This window comes from Balaenoptera musculus, chromosome 9 (assembly GCF_009873245.2).
Source record: "Balaenoptera musculus isolate JJ_BM4_2016_0621 chromosome 9, mBalMus1.pri.v3, whole genome shotgun sequence".
Taxonomy (NCBI): Eukaryota; Metazoa; Chordata; class Mammalia; order Artiodactyla; family Balaenopteridae; genus Balaenoptera; species Balaenoptera musculus.
Window position 1 is genome coordinate 15,838,359 of NC_045793.1, and position 19,973 is coordinate 15,858,331.

General features: G+C 35.1%; 1 protein-coding gene across 3 annotated transcripts in view; it reads right to left on the reverse strand.

The window, feature by feature from the left end:
- TRIM24 (tripartite motif containing 24) overlaps window positions 1–19,973 on the reverse strand; it is a 93,071-nt gene that overhangs the window by 39,230 nt on the left and 33,868 nt on the right. For all 3 annotated transcript variants that reach the window (XM_036863292.1, XM_036863293.1, XM_036863291.1), the window contains exons 2-5: window positions 15,654–15,772; window positions 12,121–12,268; window positions 8,263–8,395; window positions 2,604–2,720 (exon numbers count right to left, since the gene is read on the reverse strand). In XM_036863292.1, the coding sequence (XP_036719187.1) occupies window positions 2,604–2,720; window positions 8,263–8,395; window positions 12,121–12,268; window positions 15,654–15,772 (517 nt within the window). The remainder of the gene's footprint in view (window positions 1–2,603; window positions 2,721–8,262; window positions 8,396–12,120; window positions 12,269–15,653; window positions 15,773–19,973) is intronic.

Below are 19,973 nucleotides of genomic sequence, written 5' to 3' on the forward strand. Positions count from 1 at the left end.
GATTAGAGAAAATGGGAATGCTGTTTTCATGGAGATCAAGATGGATAGGAAAAAAAATACAGAGCATTACACCAGAATATCTTATAAAAGCAGAAAAAGAATAATGAGGCATCCACCATCAAACATTCTGAGATAAATAAAAGGCTTCATTTCTTCTGTCTGCTTATCTTCCAACACTTAAGATGAAAAGGGCAGGGATTTTATTCTCTGTTGGAAATTATTATTATTTTTTTTTAAATTAAAGTATAGTTGATTTACAATGTTGTATGAGTTTCAGGTGTACAGAAAAGTGATTCAGTTATACATACATATATATATTCTTTTTCAGATTATTTTCCCTTATACGTTATTACAAAATATTGCATATAATTTCCCTGTGCTATACAGTAGGTCCTTGTTGGTTACCTATTTTATATATAGTAGTGTGTATATGTTAATCCCAAACTCTTAATTTATCACCCCCCACCACCAACGTTGGAAATTCTTCAAGATAATTATTTAACATCAATATTGGCTAGAGGATCAAGGAAACCAGATAGGTCTAGGAAGCAAACAACCTCAAAAAAAAAAAAGAAAAAAAACCAACCCCCCAAAAAACCAAAAAAAACCCCAAAAACCCAACTAATTTAAATCCTCATGATGGTAGAACAGGATGAAAAAGGGACAAGTAATGCCATGTTTGCACATGCATAAAGATGAATTAACAGCAAAGTCAGTCCAGTAAATTTAATCCTTCTATAATCCGGTAGCTATAAAGATACAAAGAATTAGCATCTAATCCAAAGAGTCTTTAATTTTTACCACAATTCAAAAACTAAAATCCTTTCACACCGTAATGTATTATTTTGTAAAAAGAGCATAAACTACTAAAAAAAAAAAAAAAAAAGGTAAAAAAAATATTTGGAAAATTCACACTATCTGATTTTAAGACTTACTATAAAAAGCTCTAGTCATGAAGAAAGCGGGGTATTAGCAAGAAAGAAAAGCACAATGGAAAGAGAGTCCAAAATAATCTCACACATATATGGTCAACATATTTTCAACAAAGGTACTAAGGCAGTTTAATAGCAACAGGATAATCTTTTCAACAAACAGAACAAGTGTTGGAACAAATGAATATCCATATGTTTAAAAAAAAAAAAAAGAGTAAACTCTGGCCCATAGGTCATACCATATACACAATGAAAGAGTAAGAAAAAAGTCAAAATGGTGAATTTCATCAACGGTGGATCGTTTACATAAAATTAGTTATTTTACAATTACTACTGTTTGCCACTAGATGGTAGAGATTATCTACCCTTATCATTCCATAAATATTCATTATATATTTTCAATTACTCAGATACAAAATTTTAAACCCACCAATTACATCAATTTGGCAAAAATACAGTACTGTTATTAGAATATGACAAAGGAAATAGTATTTGGTCAACTACAGTTCTCATGTGAAAGAGAAAGGTAAAATGAAATGAGAGCTGATAACAAAAGAATAATAGAAACTAAAAGACGCACAACAGAACTTTTATTATCACAATGTATAATAGATGTAATAATAACACCAAGGAGTCAAGAAAAGGTTAAATTATGTTTAAAATCTCCTTTAAGGAAGTCAGGTAAGCCAAGGAATTCCTTGGAAAAAAGTACCAAATGCCCCACCCTAGCCATGTTGAAAAATGGTAAGAGTAACAGATTGTGACGACTGATCTTAAGGAAGATGAACTACAAAAGGCTGATATACTTTTCCCTATGAACAACATTCAAAGCCCCTGCAAGGCCTCTCTTATTCAGGCTCTTTCTAATAAGCATTTCTTTATCTATTTAAGCAGTGACGTGTTACTTTCATGTGCAAAACAACAAAAGAAAGGGGACATGGGATTTCACAGGTGTTGTAAAATGTCAGCATGTGCCTCAAATGGGATGCAAAGGGGGGTACTAGGCAAACTCCCTCCTCCCCACAGAGGTCAATGGTTTGCTCTCCAATCACTGAATTTTAGGACATGAGCCTTTGGACAGTTGATGATTTACTCCCTTGGAGGACAAACAGTATAACAAGCAATATGTAGAAGCTGTTTAAGTATTGTATCTGACAAGGAGTAAAAGGTATGTGAAACAGGTTAACAAGCCCTGTCTCCTGGTGTTCTATGATCTCTGCCTCATAGCAGTTAAAAGCTGACAGCTCAGGGGAGGCATCTCTAAGTCTAGCAATCCTTAAAATAGCAATTATGTATCTAATTAAGTGTTAAAATATTTTACAGTACTATAAAAATAGTTGATTTCGTTTTTAAATCCTGGCATTTCTTGGATAATTGGAAAACACAAAATAATTAAAAATTATTAATACTTACCTGATAAATGAGCTGTTATTAAATGTAGCTTATTACCATAACAGTTTTGAAATTTCATGGCTGAAAAGAATACTTTCCAAACTTCCCAGAAACCCAAAGTTTCTGGAAAAGACTTATCAATTATGTGTTATTAGACCCATCTGACAGCTTACTTGGATGTACTTCACGATGAGTTAAGTAAAATGTCTGTTCTTAAAGTTAATATACTTAACACATTTTATATAGATGATTTAAGTAATACCATAAATATAAATTTACCTGTTTTGGATTTGATTTCCTGTGAATTTTATGTATTTTGTTTTTTCCATCAGTTTGGTGATTAGTGTATCTATGATCACTTTCTGATTCTGAAAAGCTTCTTCTATAAATTGATATCTGAAAAAATAATAAGCAATTTATTTCACACAAATGTCTGTCTAAAATGAGGAAAAGCCCCAAAGCAAACAAATAACTAATAGGAAACTATTTATGAGTATAAAGGATATAAATAATAATCTTTTTAAAATACCAAATATATCCATAGAAGGCAGGTTTCCCCCACCCCACCCAAATTCTCTCTTAAAAAGGAGGGAGTCTTTACAGATATTAATCATGGACACTCTTTATTTTTTTAATTTCTATTTTTTAAATAAATTTATTTATTTATTTATTTTTGGCTGTGTTGGGTCTTCATTGCTGTGTGCGGGCTTTCTCTAGTTGCGGTGAGCGGGGGCTACTCTTCGTTGCGGTGCATGGGCTTCTCATTGTGGTGGCTTCTCTTGTTGCATCTAGGCGTGTGGGCTTCAGTAGTTGCGGTGTGCAGGCTCAACAGTTGTGGAGCACAGGCTTAGTTGCTCCGCAGCATGTGGGATCTTCCCGTACCAGGGCTCGAACCCATGTCCCCTGCACTGGTAGGCGGATTCTTAACCACTGCGCCACCAGGTAAGTCCATAGACACTCTTTAAATAATTTTTAAAATCTGAGAAAAACACACATTCAATCGTTCACAGTTTTACAAGCTTAACAGGCTCTCTTGGTGGACCTGGCAAAAAGTAATCATAGATAAATATCTATGTAGATTTATTAACTATTTTGCAATTTCATAATTATGAAAGTTTGATGCTTTGTAAACAAATATTTTGAAGATCACTTTTAAATAACAGGTAGTTGTGCTACAGGTCACAAATAACAAATATTGCATGCTTTTAATAAATGGGGGGAAGTGAGGGGATGGGGGCAAAACTCCTGATGTTATGCCTTGCATGTGACAAAGCTTCAAGCAACAATATCATAAAATACCTAAATTAAAAAAAAATTGACTTGAAAGTTAAGATAACAACCTCTGACAAACTATGTAAGATGACTCCAAAGGCGCTCTAGAGAAACAGATGATGTGTAAGATACATAAAAGAGTTTTATTAAAAGTTTTTCATAAAATGCACAAAATACATTATTTTACATAATGTGATTTAAAAGTGTAAGTGTAATTAAATCAGTAAGTATTATAAGTAGGGTTGCCAGAGTTAGAAAAAAGGGGGAACACACAGTTAATAATATTTCTATTGGATTTCTTTTGTATATAATCATATCATTTGTAAATAATGACATTTAAAATTCTTTCTTAGGTGCAAGTTTTTTTATCTTGGTAAACTTTTTTTGTTATACACTCTTTGGGACCCTAATACAATGTAATTATTAAATGAAATGATCAAACTGGTTGTCTTTATTTAGGTTTATCCTAAACTCAATGCAAAAAACTTATAATATTCCATTATGATGTTTTCTAGCTCTTTTCATAGATAATCTTTACCAGGTTTGAGAAATTTTCTTTTATTCCTAGTTTGCTAAGATTGTATATCATGGATATACATTCTTTCTTGACTGTTTCTTCTGCCTCTATGGAGATGGTCATATAATTTTTCCTTTATTCTTTAAACAGGACGAATTACATGAATGATTTTCAAAGGTTAAATGAACTTTGTATTCCTATAATAAGGTTAACTTAGTTGTGATTATATTATCCAAAAATCACAATGCTCCTGGACTTGGTTTCCTAATGTATTTCTTAGAAATTTTAAGTTCATTTCATGGGTAAGACTGGTTTGTAATTTTCTATTTTGATTTCTCATAAAACAAGTTGGAGAGAATTCATTCTTTACCGTTCTATGGACAAGACTGTATAGGAAAGGCATTATTTTAACCTTACCTATTTTGTAGATTCATCAGTGAAATCATTTGGGTCTGTAGTTTTCTTTGCGGGATTTACACTAAATTAAAGGACTGTTCTGATTCTCTATTTTATATTGTGCTAGTTTTGGTAAGTGTATTTTCTAAGAATTATCCCATTTCATGTAAAAATTTTCAAATCTATTGACAAAAAACCTTTTTATATTTTTAAATGCCTGTAGAAAATGTGGTGATGCCCCTCTTTTCACTTCTGGCATTGGTTTTTTGAGTCTGTTTTCTTTTTAATCATTCATAAAGAGATTTGTTAATCTTTTGAAAGATCCAATGTTTGGCTTTGATTCTGCATTGTATTTATTGTATCCTTTTTGCTACTTACTTTGGGTTTAATTTGCTGCTTTTTCTAACTTGAGATAAATGTTTAGGACATTTACATTTTATCCTTAATATCTAATACATGCATTAGCGATATATATTTTCCTCTAATCATGGCTTTAGCAGGATACGTCAAGAATAGTATTTTCACTATCATTCAGATAAAAATATTTTCTAATATTCATTGGAATTTCTTCTTTGATGCTTTATTTAAATTTATTTTTAACTGCTTATTTTTGAAATAATTTCAAAGTTAGATTTGCAATAGCACAGAGATCTCACATATACCTTTACAAAGATTTTCAAATATTGCCTCAGCAAAGTCCTTTAACTCCTTAATAATTAGTATGCATTTCCTAAAAACAAGGACATTCTATTATGTAACCACAGTATAATTATTAAATACAGGAAAACTGATATTGAGATAATACTTTCATCTAATCTACAGACCATTCTCCAATTATGTGATTTGTCTCAATAATATCCTCTATATCATTTCCCCTCTCTAGTCCGGGATACAGTCCAGGATCATACATCATTGCATTTTGATATGAATTACATTTCTTAATTTTCAAATATATGCAGATTTTTCTCATTTATTATTGTTTTCTAGATTGACTGCATTGAGTTTACACAAGAATTTATATGATTTCGATCTTCTGAAATGTAAAACTGCCTTGGCATATGGTTAATTGATTTTTTCCTTTTTTATGTTTGGAATAATGTGTATTATTGGGTGCAGTGTCCTTAATGTCCATGAGGTCATTTGCTAATTGTGTTTTTTGACTCTTACTGAAATATCCTTACTGAGTTTCAGTCTGTTTGTTTTGTCAATTACTGAGAGAAATATGTTAAATTTCCCACTATGTGGATTTGTCTCTATGTTCTAAGTTCTGTCTTTTTTCTTTATATGTTGTAAGGCTATGAGGAATATAAATTTAGAACTCTTATATCTTTTAGATAAAAAGAGCCTTTTATTGTTATAAAGTTTCTCTCTTTATCTCAAATAATGTACTTTGATATACCAGCTTACCTTTGATTAGTGTTTGTATGGCATAGCTTTTCTCATCATTCTTTTTATATACTTAGGTTTTAGATGTTTCTCTTACAAGAAGCAAGTAGCAGGTTCTCTATTTGCTTTCTTATCCAGCCTGGAATCTTTTAATTTGGAACATTTTATCCATTCACATTTATTACAATTACAAATATATTTAGAGATGTACCAACTTATCAAGTCTTATTAAATCCCATTTGTTCTTTGTTCCTATTCTCTTTTTTGGCCTGTGTTTAGACTAATTAATTGTTCATTTTTCTACTTTCTCCCTCTGTTATCTTGATAATCATATTGACTTTTAATATTCATTTAGTGACTACTCTATGCATTAAAAAATGCAGATCTTAACTTATCATCTAAGAACTTGTAGTTTACTACCTTCTTCCTAAGCGATGCATGAACCTTAGAACATGAACTCCATATCCTCCTAACATGTCTGTGTGATATTTAACACACACATGACACACCAAGACATTACTGTTTAAGTCAACATTTATTTAGATTTACTCATACTTATCATTTTAGCCATTCTTTCCATCATGCATCACCTACCGTTTTTCTTCTGCCTAATGTGTGCTTTCATGAGTGTTTACTGGGGATAACTTCTCCCAGTTTATTTTGTCTGAAAATGTCTTTCTTATGAACCTTCATTTCTGAAGAATATGTTCACTGGGTATAGAATTTTGGTTTTATAGTATTTTCTTTTTACACTTCAAAAATATTACTTTATTTTTTAATTATCCTGCTGGGGAGTTATGGGGCTTCTTGAATATGGGCTAGATGTCTTTCTTCAGTATTACAAAGTTCTAAGCCATTATATTCTGCCCTCAAATGTTGCTTCCTTCCCATTCTTCTCTCTCTTTCTTGGACCTCAATTACACCCTGTGTTACATCTTCTCGATCCCTCTTCCATTTTCCATCTTTCTGTTTATCATGCTTCATTTTGATGTTTTCTTAATTTTCTCCCAGTTCATTAATTCTCACTTCCTGGCATGTCAGATCTGCTCTTAAACCCTCTATTGAGTTAATTTCAGTTACTGTAATGTAAGCTCTAGACATTGTTCATTGTCTTATCTCCTAGCATATTTGGTTATTTCTAATTGTGTGCTGAACCATTTTGTAAAACTCATTATTAAATAAATCTGAGGTCTAGGGTGATGTTTTCTTCCTCCAGGGAGGATTTACATTTTATTCTACCAGGTACCTTGGGGCACAAGCAATAAGATTACAATTTAATCCAACTTTGGGTACTGAGAAGATCTGATTCTGCACTTTAGTTCCAGTGAGGAACTGTAATATTTACTAGCTCGTTCATCTTTACCATAGTAGTGTAGACTTTCAGAATCCCAACTCAAGGCAAGAAGAAGCCTTTAACCCCTGTGACCCTGAACTCCAATCCCTGTCTTTCAGCCCTGTGAACATATTAAAAGCACCCCTCAACCTCTAGGCAAATGCTTCCAAGGGGAAAAAAGCCTGTACCATTCTCTGTCCCCACTCCAACCCAATCCTGGTCCAATAATTCTTTATTACCAAGCTCTAAAAATATCTTATCAATGATTTCTGTATTTTGTCCATGTTTTCTAGTTATCCTCACTGGTATGGCTGGTCCAAATTACCTAGTCTGCCATTATTGGGAGACCTTTTTCAACCAATTATATCTGTATCAATTTATCAGAATCTTACTGTTTAATTCAGTTGTTGCTAATTCAAATGCCTATGGAGGACAGGTTTAAAAGTAAGCTTTGGTAGAAACTATGATGAATTAGAAGAACATGCCCATCCTAAAGAGGACTAAAGTCAATTCCAGTCAAATACTGACATGAAAGTATTGAATATATGGGACCTAGGGCTAAAACAGATTCAATTTTCTTAAAAAACAAAACAAAGAAAAACAGAAAACAAAAACCAAAACCAAAGCCAGAGATCTAAATGTTTTTTTAAATGTAAAATCTTATTTACAATGCTGGCAACTAATTCCATATAGTTTTAAAAAGTGCGTCAGCCAGTGGTTCTCAGCTAGGGTGATTTTGCTGCCTAGGGCATTTGGCAACATCTAGAGACATTTTTTGGTTGTCACAACTGGGAGAATGCTATTGGAATCTAGTAAATGGAGGTCAAAGGTGCAGTTAAACACCATACAATGTACCAGATAGCCCCCACAACAAAGGCAGCAGCACCAAAGTTGAAAAATCTTGAACTAGGCCAACATACTGATGGCCAAACAAAACATTATTTGCAGACGGCCATTTGGCTGGGGTGCCAGCAGTCGTCTAGTCCTCATAAAGCTGTATTATAAATCTATGTATGTAGGAAAGATGCAGGTACCTGTGCTCTTTATGTTCTAATAACTGGCAGTCCCGACATGTCAGTTTGTCACATGTTTCACAGTAAAGTTTCAGCTGCTCCTTCTTATGAAAAGGACAAAACACTGGTCGCTGACTGGTCACACCAACTGCCTCTGTAGAGACAATGGGAGGCAAAAAGAAGGAAATTAACATAATTGAATAGTAAATAATTATTAGATTGTTCATTTAAATTCAAGTCCATTGAGATATAAAGGAGCTAAAGTTTCACCGACACCACCATTACCAGGAGGTTTTACAGATAATAAAATATTAAGTATTTTTTGCATTTCTGGAGGAAAAGATAAATGAGCTTTCCACTTTCCAGTGTAAAAATTAAAATTAATTCAGGAGAAAAAGAAAGTGTGTAACTAAAAAGATGTTTTATGAAATTAAAAAATCGTAATAGCCCAGATAAGTGAACGGAACCAACTGGAATGTTTTGTATTCCAAATGTGGGAGTTTTTTTTTTTTTTTAATGCAATGCAGAAAAATCTAATAAAAATGTATAAAAGAGATGGTGGAAAAATTATTTCCCCACTTTTGCAAAATTCCTAACAGAGGATACCCATTAACACAGAAATAATCATAAAGTTTACACTATTACACTGTAGTCATCCACATAACTTCTTAATAGTTATCTAGAGAGGAGATAAAACTGGGCAATGTTTATGTTACAATGTTAAATAGAAAAATTAGAATACAAATAAATACAATGACTGATTAAACAATACCAAGGTAAGCTGAGAGGAATTAAAAATAAAATTAATGAACTAAAAAATATATTGAGGGTAATTAGATAAATTTAGGGATAAAAACAAAAAGGTAAACTACTATTTAGTCATATCAAAAAGAAGGGGAAAATATATAAAATTCTGAACAAAAAAAGGAAAACAACCAGATAGAGAAAATTAGTAATGTATTAAAAGAATACTAAAAGCACAACACATCAAGACCAAATGGAATTAATTCCAGCAAAGCAAAGATGGTTCAATATTACTATTGTCATAGCTCCCTGCACCCTTCTCCTTGAGGTTCATATCATCTGGGCATCACAGTAGATGATGGGTGACCATACATCCTTAGTTGGCTTGGGACATCCTGGTCTGTACCTGTTCTTCAGGAATAATTATTTATAGAGCTTCTGATTTAGATAATTATGACATCATGTCATCCCTTTATAGACTTCCTTTATTTATGAAGAATTTCAATCCTGACTCATAGTCATCCTCCTAGCCCTTCGTCTCATCATCATCCTGGATGATTCAGAAGTCCACAGAGAGTACCACATAAAGACAAGCCTCTCAGACTTTTTCATCTCTAGAGACCTGTACTTCATTTTAGCTACTTATTCCATTTCATACACACCATGGTCCCACCCTAGATTTATTGTCCATTACTGTTCCATTTCTATAATCATAAATTCAAATAGCCCACTCTAATAACTTCTACTTTCTAACTTCCCAATTCTTAAACTACTCTCACTGTACCTCACTGAATATTTCTAGTCCCTAACCATTTCTTTCGCCCTATCAACTGACACTGTCAACTTCACTTTCTTTATACAGTTAAAATCTCCAAACTCTTCATGTCAACACATGCCTATATCCGCATCTCTTATCCTGTGGAACTTCTAGAATGTTGGTCCAGCTAAACCCCAACCCTAAATAGTTGAATCCTTCTCTATAACTATATCAGACTGCCGAGGACTGATAGAGGCAGTTTTTTTTTTTTTTTTTAAATAAATTTATTTATTTATTTATTTATTTTTGGCTGTGTTGGGTCTTCGTTTCTGTGCAAGGGCTTTCTCCAGTTGCGGCGAGCAGGGGCCACTCTTCATCGCGGTGCGTGGGCCTCTCACTATCGTGGCCTCTCTTGTTGCGGAGCACAGGCTCCAGACGCGCAGGCTCAGCAGCTGTGGCTCACGGGCCCAGCCGCTCCGCGGCATGTGGGATCTTCCCGGACCGGGGCACGAACCCGTGTCCCCTGCATTGGCAGGCGGACTCTCAACCACTGCGCCACCAGGGAAGCCCCGAGCAAGTTTTAAGGACTATACCAAATGTAACCTTGATGCTACCAAGCAATCCTATTTCCAAAGCTAGAGCTCTCTTTCAACTGGAGTTATTTCAAATATCCTCCATATTTCTAACCTTTCAGTCCTATTTCCTCTGCTCTCTTTTTCAATAGGTGGCTGACTTTACAGAAAAACAGAAGTCTTTCTAGAACTAATCTATTAAATTTACCTGAGTATATACCTGGCCTTTCCTCTTTTGTGTCTCTTCTTCATCAGTGTTCTCAGAAATTATATCCCCCTTTTCCTGTGTCTCCAGACTCCTAGCCTCATCTCTTACTTCTCCTCTTCTTGCATCTTACTCTCCAGCTACACTCAACGTTCCCCCTCTGGAAATCTGTGCACGTGCTTCAGTTTTCCCCACCCTTCTCATTTATGCGATGAACTTCCATTCATCCTTGAAGTCCCAGATGTGGCCTTCAATGTAAATCCCCATATCTGAGTTTGGTACTCCTTTCATGTGCTCCTACAGAAGTTATGAGGCTAAACTATGATTGCTAATTTGTTCATAGTCTTCATCATACTAATAACTCCTGGAGGGTAGGAAGTACCTATCTTATTCACTTTTTCATCTCTTCAATCTAGCAAAGTTCCTGGAATATAGAATAGGCATACAAACACTGGTTGACTCAATGAATAAAAAGCAGTGGATTAATTTTTAAACAGAAATATCCTAATGAGCCATAAAAATCAACAAAGTGCTGATAAATATTACAACATGGATAAAACCTGAAAACACTACTGTGGTAAGTGAAATAAGCCAGACATTGAGGGACAAATACCATATGATTCCACTTGTATGAAATATCTAGAATAAGCAAATTCATTGAGACAGATAGTAGATTAGAGGTTAGCAGGGAATGGTGAGGAGAGGGGAATGGGCAATTATTATTTATTGGGTACAGTTTCTTTTGGAAGTGTTAAAAAAGTTTTGGAAATGGTGGTGATGGTTGCCTAATACTTTGAATACAATTAGTGCCAATGATTCGTACACTTAAAAATGGTTAGAATGTCAGATTTTAAGTTACACATATTTTACTATACAAAAAATGTTATTAGTGAACTTTACATTATAAGCAACACAATAAAAACCCAGAAACCATAATTAAATACATAAAAAGCAAAGTTTCTTTGGTTATCTATATAACAAATATCAAGAAACAGGTTTACTACAAGAATATCAGAGAGAAAAGAGTTGTAAAACTTTTTTTAAGCCCACCCCTTATCATCTTAAAAATAAGAGATGAGAGAATATAAGTGTAAAAATTTTTTTTAAATTAATTTTTATTGGAATATAGTTGCTTTACAATGTTGTGTTAGTTCTTACTGTACAGCAAAATGAGTCATGTATACATATATCCCCTCTTTTTTGGATTTCCTTCCCATTTAGGTCACTACAGTGCATTAAGTAGAGTTCCCTGCGCTATACAGTATGTTCTCGTTGGTTGCCTATTTTATACATAGTATCAATAGTGTATATAGAAAATAAGTTTTAAAGGCAACTTTTTCACATGTTGTACATTCATACCAAATTAAGGCATTTATAGGAGAAGGAGGGTTGTGAGTATGAATATAAAGCAGAATTCTGTATCTATTCATACTTACCAACATTTACAAGTATTCAAATTCAGCCATAATATAGACTTCCTTGTAGTAAAAGAGAAGAGTATATTTAATGCTTACGAGTGTATCAAAACAAGTTAGCGTGGGAAAGAAAGAATGACTTGGGAGGGATAGAGAAAAAACGAAATTTAAAAATTAATTTATTACCTGGAGATACTTCCTCTTTCTGTCTCACAGTGTGGTCTTTTGTGAATTTCACCCTTTGATGAGCTCTGATGCATGTCTTGCAGAGCCATTCAACACACTCTACACAAAACCCATTAGCTTCTGCATTGTCCTCACAGCTTGTACATACCTAATAAAAGAAACGTCACATCAATTTTTGAGAATAAAGAAAAGGTGGTCACATGACTAATCATACATAAATGATATACCAACCATACTTGACTCTATCAGTTATCTTCTTAACAGTGTTCATAAATTTAAACTGACACTATGTTTTAAATTATAAACATATGAAATGGAAATATAAGGACATTGCCCTTAGTTCAATATACCAAATATTCTAGGCACTATGCTAACTGTTGAGGATATAACCATCAGGAAAAGCAAACACAATCCTTGCCCTTATGACACCCAGTCTCCTAGATGAAGTGTAGGTTCAAATCCCAGTTCCCCTACTTACTGGATGAGTAGTCTTGGACAGGTTACTTAGAATGCTCATCTTTAAAATAAGGGTAATAACATAAATTTTACTGAGTGGTTGTAAAGATAAATTTTACTGAGTGGTTATGAATTTTACTGAGTGGTTGTGAGGAAGTAAAACATTATTGAAACAATAATACTAATACATAACTACAAATTGAGAAGTGCCATAAAGGAAAAAGTATGAGAAGCTAGAAGAACATATGATGGGGGAAAGTGATCTGTTTTTAGTGGGGTTGAATGGTTGGGGAAAGTGAGAGGAGAGATTACCCAGGCAAGGCTTTCTCTAAAGAGATCATATTTGCACCAAGATAAGAGAGTTGAGTCATCAATTACTGATGAAAGCTCTCTAGGCAGAGAGAACAGCATGTACCAAAGTCTCCAGCAAGAACATGGCAGGTTCAAAGAAGTGACAGAAAGCCAGCAGGACTCAAGTGGAGAGATCAAGGGGAAGACTGGCAACAGAAGAAGCTGGTGGCAAGGCAGGGGCCAGATCAAGAAGGATCATGTGACAATTTTGGTCTTTGTCTCAAGAAGTCTCCTAAAAGCTTTTAAGTAAGTGACATGGCCAGATGTGCATTTTTAAAATCACTGTCCCTGCAATGTAGAGAAGAGATTAGAAAAAGGGCAAGTGCTTCTGCATAGAGATAGGTAGGAGCCCTTTGCAGTGGTAGAAGTGGAGATGAATGAAGGAGATTTGGGAAGTAAAACTGACTGGTTTGGAGGATGCACTGGATATGAAATGAAGAAGAGATAGCACCATTTTTTCCAGCTTATATAACTGTGTAGATGGTGGCACTATTCTCTGAGAACAGGTATTAAGGTTACACAACATATAAGCAGTCCTCATGATATCATTTGTGGTTGGGAAAAAAATTTTTCCCCTCAGTCAGTGGTTTACATTAGCCAAATTCCAAATACCTGGATAATATTTCCATAAACCAAAACCTGCCCTTTCTCAGTTCTTGTCTTCTACCTTTCTAACATCATTTGATGCCACTGACTCTTACTTCCTAGAAGTCATTTGGATTCCTTAACCCTTCCAGATTCTCTTATCTCCCAGATTGCCTCTCTGGACCCCACCACTACTCTTTCTCCTCTGATTCTGTAGATTTTTGTTAGGTCTAGGGATTGGTCTCACCTACTCCCTCGGCTTCAACTATCACCTCTATAAGGATGTCACCTAAAACTTAATCTCCACATTATGTGGCAAAAGGAGTATGGGATTTCTATACATAATGTTAAGGAAGGACCTCTAGTATAAAAAGTAAAAGTAAAAAAGCAAAGTGTTAAAGCATATCATACCACTGCTTAACTAGGAAAGATGAGGATGGGATGGGATGACTTATTTGCTTAAATCTTAAAAATAACATAAAATCACTTAGATTATAAAATAATATTAAAAGTGTAAGGATAAAACATAAAAGAAATTAAATGGTTAGCTATAAGGTAGAGAAAAAATAAGGTAGGGGGTAGGTGAGATGGAGATAGAAGTTTGAGTTCTCTGAATATACTCTGTTTCATAGATTTTATTTTGGAAGCAGTATATGAATGTTCTATATGTAGTTAAACAAATTTCAAATTAAAAAAAAACTAAAGCCCTAAACAAAACCCTAAACAAAAGCAAAATGAAACTAATGAACCTGCCTATCAAGTGGGTGGCTTAACCATACAGAGGAAGAATTATTCATTTCAAGTAACTTTAAAACATGATGATTTGATTGAATATCTCCAGTACATACATATAGTAATTATTGTCTTCTTGTTTTCTGTTTTGACAGAGATAATGCTATAATTTCCACTTTCAGTACTAACTCTATTCTTCTATACTCTTACTCTGAAAGGCTCAATTATGCTTAATGAGCTGGTTCCACATTAGATTCTAGCAATAGGTGGTGCTGGAGGAAGACTGCAATGCCAGAGGTAAAAGGGACTTGATCCTCTTAGTTGGCTTCCTATTTGCTTGAGTTTTCTGTGACCATCTACAATGCTAGATTCAACTTCAAAATGTCAATATATACTTGTTATATTTTCCCTTTCTCTCTTTTTAAAATAGAAAGTATCTGTTAAATCATTCTCCTGAAAGTCCTAGAAAAATGACCAACTCAATGGTGATGAGCACCCCTAGTATCCATATTGTGCTCTCTAAATACCATTTCAGACTAAAGGAACCAAGGCTCCTAGGAGAACCAACCACCTGCTGGTTCCAGGTGTAGAACAGAAAATGAAACAATATCTTGTCAAAATAGAAAGCAAGGGAGATAACAGTGACACTGCGATTGTATCAGAAGGGCTCAGGAATCCTCACTGCCAAGATGGCACAAATTGAGCACCAATAAGAATAACTACAACACATTTTATGTTAAAAATCCATGAGTTCATAACAATAAACACACATACACACCACTCATTAGTCACCTCTGAAGAATGCTAAGAAAGTAAGTCACTACTCTAATAATTAGCAACTAAAGGGAAAGAATCAAGCATTTAACTACCTTTCCTGTATAACCTAAGAATAGAAGAAGGAAGCTTTTTTCTTTCTATTCCAGTTGAGAAATAAAGGGGAATGATAGAAAGAAAATGTCACCATTTTTTCAAGTCCTAATGAAATATGGAATCTGGCAGTGCTCATTAACGCCATTAACATCAGGAAAAAGACAACCAAACATCATAAGCTTCCTGCTTGAAATACACACAGACATATGGATGAAAGTATTCTTATGAAACAGCCTCTACATTTTTATCACCAGTTTACACAAAATACAGGAGACAGGGAAGGCCATGTTAAATGACTTAAGGAGAGGTCAGCAAAATTCAGAATAAGGCTAACTCTACTGGACTAACCAACCCAAGTTTATCCAGCAAATATGTTAAAAGGAAGGAAAAAAGAAAACCAAGCAAGGTGAAGGGGGCATCTGAAATTAATTAAAAAGATATGTTTGAGACAAACCAACCGAATGCATGGTAAGTTCTCCAGCATTTTCAGGCTATGCCTCATTAAGAGGAGGCAAAGATTCAAGACTTAATACACTTACCTGATTAGACTTTTCTACTGTACTGCTGGGAACCTCAGTAGTGTCCTTCACAAAAAAATTATCTATGATGTGTCTCTCGGCACATTCTTGGCTGCAAACTGGACATCGAATGACTCCCACTGGGAAAGACAAAATTGTGTTCTAAGTTGTTTTTTGTTAAATTCAAGTATAATTGACATAACATTAAAATTAGTTTAAGGTGTACAACATAATGATTTGATATTTGTATATATCACAAAATGATCACCACAAAAATTCAGTTAACATCTGTCACCATGCACAATTACAATTTTTTTTTTCTGGTGGTGAGAACTTTTAAGATCCACTCCTCTAGCTACTTTCAAATATACAATACAGTATTCCTAACTATAATCGCCATGCTGTACATTACATCCCCATGACTTACTCATTTTATAACTGGAAATTTCTACCTTTTGACCCTTTTCACCCATTTCGCCCATCCCCTACTCCCACTTCAGGCAACCACCAATTCTGTTCTTTACATCCATGAGCTCACATTCTAAGTTTTAATACAAACATACTGAGTCCTAACCCAACACCTCTCATCCAAACTGTGAATGGATTCTGTGAATGTCCACTCTCTTCAAATTCATACCTATTACTTAACACAAAGCAATTCAATTTATGTATATATAGGGATTTTATATGTGTGTGTGCACCCACACGTGTGTGTATACATGTGGTGTGTATGTGTATATGTCCCACACTAGTATATTAAATGATGAATAAATGCTCATAATTTTAAATGAGATACCCATACAAATAAATATCCTTTTGACTATTCTTTTTATTGTTTAGCAACTTCTCTCACAGTGTTTTTCAAATAGAGATGTGCAGAATCATATGGAAACTTTAAAAGAAGGAGAGTTCTGGTTCTCTCTGGACCTATGCAATCAGGATTTCTGAAAGTGGAACACAGACATACCCATTTTGTTTATGTTTGTTTTGTTCCGAATCTCGATTCAGAAACACAATCTGCTTCCTTTAACAAGTGCAAATAGTGTTCCTTTTGGGTGGGGGGGGGGCGTGAATCTTTCATAGTGCTTGGTAAAACAATAAATAATAATTGTGAATGAATTAAAATCTAAATTTTTAATTAAATTAAAAAATGTAATATAAACTTGATGCAGTAATTTGTACCAAGGAGACTGCAGTAAGGTTCCCAGATACATTTTTTTCAAAATGAAATGCATAAGAATGAACACAAAGTAATCCAAAGGTCAATTTCATTTGTATATACAAGCAATAAACAAAAATTTTAATTAAAAAAACTATTTTACAATAGCAACAAAAAAAAGTACTTAGTAGTAAATTTTTTTAAATGTATAAGGCCATTGTGTAGAAAAATGTTAAGCTATATTTAGAATCATTAAAAAAAAAATCTAAGTAATGAAAACACCATGCTCTTGATGGTAAAGATGCCAGTTCTCCCCAGTCACGTCTATACATTCAATGCAGTTTTTAATAATAATACCAACAGGGATTGCAACAGAGTTTTGACAAGCTGGGGGAACATGTCTATCAAATAACACAGTAAACATATAAAGCTATGGTAATTAAGATGGTGTGATATTTATGAAAGGATAAACAAAAATGGAACAGAATATACATACCAGAAACACAAGACAGATGTGGCACTAGAAATTGGTGGAAAAGGGGTGCTATAGTTCGCTACAGTGGGAGGAGGATGAAATCAGATCTCTCCTTAATTCAAAAAATAATTCCCCAAGGGAGGAAAGCGGGGTTGGGGGGTGGTGGTGGGATGAACTGGGAGATTGGGATGGACATACATACACTAATATGTATAAAATAGATAACTAGAAAGAACCTGTTGTATAAAAAAATAAAATAAAATAAATTCAAAAAAATTCTTTTGGATAGGATAGATTAGAACTTTAAAACTTTCAAGAGGAAATACAGGAGAGTATCTGTGTAACCTTAGAGCTGGAATAAATTTCTCAATCAAGAAACAAAGAGCAAGAGCATAACCAGAAGAGAATGACTAAGTTTCATTTAAAGTTAAGAACTACAGTTAGACAAAAGATTACCATGAAGAAAGTGAGAAGATAAGCCCCCGATTGGGAGAAGATATACCTGACACATAGCACTGACAAGAAATTAGTAATTTAAACCTGTAAAAATGTGACAATGCATTTCACAGAATAGAAAGATTGAGTAAACATGTTTTTCCTTATTCCCGATAAGTAGAGCTAAAGACTCTAGACATTCTACATAAAACTGAGAAAAGCAGACAGGAGGCAGACTGTCTAGAGACCTCAGGACCCAAGGAATGACAATGGTGAGTTCCTGGGTTTTCTTTTAGCCTCATATATGCCAAAGTAGGTGCTCATGAAGCTACCATCTCAGAAATATCAACAGGTGTCAACAAAAAAAAGTCCACAAAAGCCTGCTCCCTCTATCCAGAGGAAAGGAACAGGGCAGCCTGGCAAGAAGGAAAACTACTACAGCAAAACACCACAGAAAAAAATGTGCTTCCTCCTCTCCACCAGCAAAGACCCAATGGGAAGCCTAGACTTCTACCCTGGCCAAGCAGAAACCAGGTGCCCCAACCATCTCCTGCTGGCTGTGTCAGAGAAGCCTGGGGGGGAGTTAGGGCTTTGGTCCTCACTGGATGGTAATGAGGCCCCCAGTAGTGTCAGTGGAGACTATGTGAGGAACCTGAGCTTGTACCTCCAGGACAGTAATGAGGTACCCCTCCACCTCCATGCTGAAGGGTAGTGGAAAGTCTGGACTTTTATCACTATTTACCAGTAACCTCCCTCGCCCCTATATCCCCACTCCTTAGATGTGTCAATGAAGAACACATGGGAAGCAGTAAGTAGGCACCCATACCCCTACTAGCCAGGGAGGTATCAAGAGAGGCCTGGTGGGAGCATCAACTTCCACACCATTGACCAGTAAGGAGGAGGGCCTCCCTCTCAGGATATCAAAGGATGCAGCAAGGGAAACTTAGACTTCAACCTTTACCTCACAGGAGGCAGGAAATAATAAATATAAGAGCAGAAGTGAATGAAATTGAAACTGAAAAAGTCAATTCAACAAAAAGCTCATTATTCAAAAAGGTCAATAAAATTAACAAACCTCCAGCAAGACTGGCAAAGACAAAGGAGAAGACACAACTTACCAAACATAAAGAATAAAAGTGGGGATATCACTATAGACCATGCAGACAGCCAAAGAATGACAGAGAAATATTAACACTACTCACACAAAATGACAATATAAGTAAAATGGACCAATTCCTCAAAAGGCACAAACAAATATGAAATAATTTGAACAGCCTTTTAACTACATGGAAATCAGCCCTAAACAAAATGAAATACTAACAAACATGTATATTACTTGTATGCTGAAAACTACAAAATTAAGAAATCAAAAAAAAGATCTAAATATATGGAGAGACAACGTTCATGTATAGATATAATTAATGTAGTAAAGAGGTCAATTCTCCTTAATGTGATCTACCAGTTTAACAGAATTCCTAATACAAACCCAACAATATTTTTTTTTGTAGATGTAGACAATATTGTTTTAATATTTATATTAAAAGGCAAATGAAGGACTTCCCTGTTGGCGCAGTGGTTAAGAATCTGCCTGCCGGGCTTCCCTGGTGGCGCAGTGGTTGAGAGTCCGCCTGCCAATGCGGAGGACACGGGTTCGGGCCCTGGTCCCGAAGGATCCCACATGCCGCGGAGCAACTAGGCCCGTGAGCCACAATTGCTGAGCCTGCGCGTCTGGAGCCTGTGCTCCGCAACAAAAGAGGCCGCGAAGCTGAGAGGCCCGTGCACTGCGATGAAGAGTGGCCCCCGCTTGCCACAGCTGGAGAGAGCCCTCGCACAGAAACGAAGACCCAAACACAGCCATAAATAAAAATTAAAATTAAAATTAAAATTAAAATTAAAAAAAAAAAAAAAAAAAAAGAATCTGCCTGCCAATGCAGGGGACACGGGCTCGATCCTTGATCCGGGAGGATCCCACATGCCGTGGAGGAACTAAGCCTATGTGCCACAACTACTGAGCCCACAGGTCACAACTACTGAAGCCTGTGCACTCTAGGCCCTCATGCCACAACTACTGAGCCCGCGTGCCTAGAGCACGTGCTCCGCAACAAGAGGAGCCACTGTAATGAGAAGCCCGCACACCACAACGACGAGTAGCACCTGCTCGCTGTAACTAGAGAAAGCCCACGCGCAGCAACGAAGATCCAACACAGCCATAAATAAATAAATAAATAAATAAATAAATAAATAAATAAATAAATGGCAAATGCATTATAAT